The sequence below is a fragment of the Emiliania huxleyi genome (assembly GCF_000372725.1).
Source record: "Emiliania huxleyi CCMP1516 unplaced genomic scaffold EMIHUscaffold_333, whole genome shotgun sequence".
Lineage (NCBI taxonomy): Eukaryota > Haptophyta > Isochrysidales > Noelaerhabdaceae > Emiliania > Emiliania huxleyi.
Window position 1 is genome coordinate 25,770 of NW_005199497.1, and position 3,070 is coordinate 28,839.

The 3,070-nt window shown below is 66.2% G+C and overlaps 1 protein-coding gene across 1 annotated transcript in view; it reads left to right on the plus strand.

The window, feature by feature from the left end:
- Positions 1-843, plus strand: part of EMIHUDRAFT_469845 (hypothetical protein) — a 5,775-nt gene extending 4,932 nt beyond the window's left edge. The window contains exons 17-18 of the mRNA XM_005773589.1: positions 314-390; positions 464-843. Of these exons, the coding sequence (XP_005773646.1) occupies positions 314-390; positions 464-620 (234 nt within the window). The 3' untranslated portion in view covers positions 621-843. The remainder of the gene's footprint in view (positions 1-313; positions 391-463) is intronic.
- Positions 844-3,070: the final 2,227 nt, after the last annotated feature.

Here is a 3,070-nt window from a genome sequence, read left to right on the forward strand (position 1 = left end):
TTCAAGGGCCTCATCCTCGGGAAGCACCACTTCCTGCTCTACCTCCTTGTCGGCGGGATGCGCCCGCGCATTCTTGTCACGGCGCACCGCCCCGCCGCCCCGCCGCCCCCCCAACCCCTCCCTCCCGCCGCCGCCACTTGCTCCCCCCCCCCCGCCCCCGGCCGCCGCCGCCTGCCGCCGTTGCCGCCACCGTTGCCGCCGCCGTTGCCGCCGCCATTGCCGCCGCCATTGCCGCCGCCGTCGCTTCGGCGCCCTTTGGCAGGCGTGCGGCCCTGTCCCCTCCCTGCTAAGCTCCGCCCGCCGCCCGCCGCAGGTGGACGCGGACCTCAACCCGCTGCCCGTCACCGTCCGCGTGGGGACGGCCGTCGACGTCGTCGGGCTCGCGGGGCGGTGCTCGGCTAAAGCAGACCAGGCGGGCCGGCCCCGCGGCTCCTCTCTTACGGCGGCTCGACTCCTTGGTTAGGCCGAAGACGATCACGGGCTTCCAGACGCACACCACGCCCGTGCTGCTGGCCATCGGCGAGCGTGCCGAGCTCGCGACGGACGAGTACCTGCCGCTCACCTCGGTGCTCGAGGGCGTGGTCATCCTCAAAAAGAACCCAGAGTTCGAGGGGCAGTGAGGAAGCACGGCGAGGCGCGGTAAGACGCGGCGCATGCGTGGCGAGGCGCGCGGGGGGGGGGACGGGGGGGATGCCGCCCAGACGCCACACGCACACCCACAGGTGCCACCTCGCCTCGGGAGCCCCGCCGCGACTTGCCAATTCGCGCCGCCAACAGAACCGTGTCTCTGGCGTCCAACGAGCTTTTTCTGTATTGAAGAGAGTCTGACGTCTGTCATCAGTGACACGAGCGGTGTCTTCAGCAAGGCGACGTAGCCGCGACGGTGGACGATATCGGATATGTGAAGACACGGGACGATGTGGCAGGCGAGACGAGGAGTGCCTGCGGGGTGGCTAGCTCTAAGTAGAGAGTACACTTTCAGAGTGTAGTTTTAGTCCCGGTGCTTGCACTTTGAATGCCGTGGGGCTCCCCTGCCCGTGTCCGTCCCGGGCGTGGAGATGCGAGGGTCGCCCCCCCTTGCCCCACCGCTTTTTTGTGTTGTGCGCGTGGAGACGTTTACCTTACCTTAACAGTAAGGACGGTAAGGGGTAGAGCCTGACTGTTCTTCACTCGGATGCATACATACATAGAGCCTTAGATTTTTAGTCTCTCACGCCTCTCCATTGGCCACATAGAGCGCAAGTGCGGCTGGACGATCTCGAGCACAACATGCCTACGGCTAGTTCCATTTCACTGTGGCACAGCTCGCGTTACAAAACCTTGATTTTGACCATTGCGCGAAAAAGGTACATCTCGGTGCCTTCCAGAGGCAGCTGCGACCCCGCCGAGTGGACGGTAACGCACAGCAGGTGGCGCGGTGCGTTACCGTCCACTCCGCTGGGTCGCAGCTGCCTCTGCGCGTCCTGGGGATGTACCTTTGTCGCGCGCCGGAGACGACTCGACGCCGCTGAGATCGGAGATCAAGCTCTGACAGGTCGCACGTCGCTCCTTTGACGCCGACGTGACTCACCCGTGCAGATCACATCAGGACACGGTCTCGACGCGCTCGGTACGACGCCTGCGACCCGTCTCGGGTCAGGTGGCACGACGCTCATCGCGCCTACCAGCGCTGCCGTGCAGGTTGCCACGACGAGGTCGAGCACGCTTCTATACGCTCGCCGAGCCTTCCTTTCCATCCCATTTGGCAGCCTGGGAACGGTGGCGGTCAGAGGCAAAGCATACGAGGGGTGGTGGAACCACATGTCACGGCTACTGCCGGCTCGACCCCACGATAGCCTCCAGAGGCTGACTTTGAGGCACAATCATCGGACGACGTCGGCGAGTTGAGTCGCGCTCGCGGTAGCCAGATGACCTCTCATACTAGTATCATCGGCCATGGCCGCAGGAAGCGCGGGGGAGGGCGCTGGGAGCAACACGGAGCTCCGTTGGACGTTTTCAAGATTAGCGTGTCAGAGTGAAATGGAACTAGCCTACCCTCCCCTTCAACGGCCCCGTCGCGCGTCGGTCGGCCTCAGTCAGTCTGTACTATGCCGACTCCGCCGCGCACACGCGGCGCTCGAGGCCCTCTCCCGTCGCCGCACCCAGCACCGCGCCCCTCGCCAGGCCCAGTTGGATGCTTGTCGTCTAGATCCGCCGATCGGGTGCCGCCACTCTCCCACCGCACCCCGGCGCGCCCCCGTGTGCGAGAGGCACGAGCCCCTCCCACCCCTCGCGCTCCAGGGAGCCCCCCATCCCTCATGCACCGAGGCAGCACCCCCCCGATTCCCGGCGGCGGCGGCGGCGCTCGCGCGGGGGAGGGGGAGGGCGGCGGAGGCACGCGGCGTTGAACGCCGACGCGCTGCTCCGGTTCGGGCTGGCGCCGGCCGCCTCCCCCGCCGCCGCCTCCCCCGCGGCCCTCTTCGCTGGCGCGGACGCGACGTCTCCGTCTGGTCTCCGTTGGCCGGCGCCTGGCTCTTCTTTTCGGTAGGCCGAGTCGCGCCGAGGCGCCGCTCTGTCTGTCGGTCGGTGGATGGGGCGGCGGCCGCTCTGCTGACAGGGGATGAGATTGGGGGCCGTAGGTTCGCTCTTTCGCCGGTGATGGAGCGGCGGCCGCCGTATGGGTCGTGCCGCGCGAGGGTGGAGGAGGCGAGATCGAGCCGAGATCGAGTCGAGATCTAGAGATCTAGTTGAGGCCGAGTCGAGATCTAGTCGAGATCTAGCCGAGTCGAGATTTACTTGAGGGCGAGTTCTATACTTGAGATCGAGTCGAGATCTATACTTGAGATCGAGTCGAGATCTGTGGTTGAGATCGAGTCGAGACTGAGTCGAGATTGCAATCTCGCGGGCTACTGCGGCGAGCCGCAGGCCTGTGATGATCACGACAGCTCTGGTTTCTGAGTACGAGACGCTTCTTCACCAGGCCGCCGAGCAGCAGCAGCAGAGCGGCGACGACGACGAGCCGACCGGCCCAACGGCGGTGCGGCTAGAGGACGACCTGTGAGGGGAAGGGGGGGGGGGGGTCCAGTCCCGG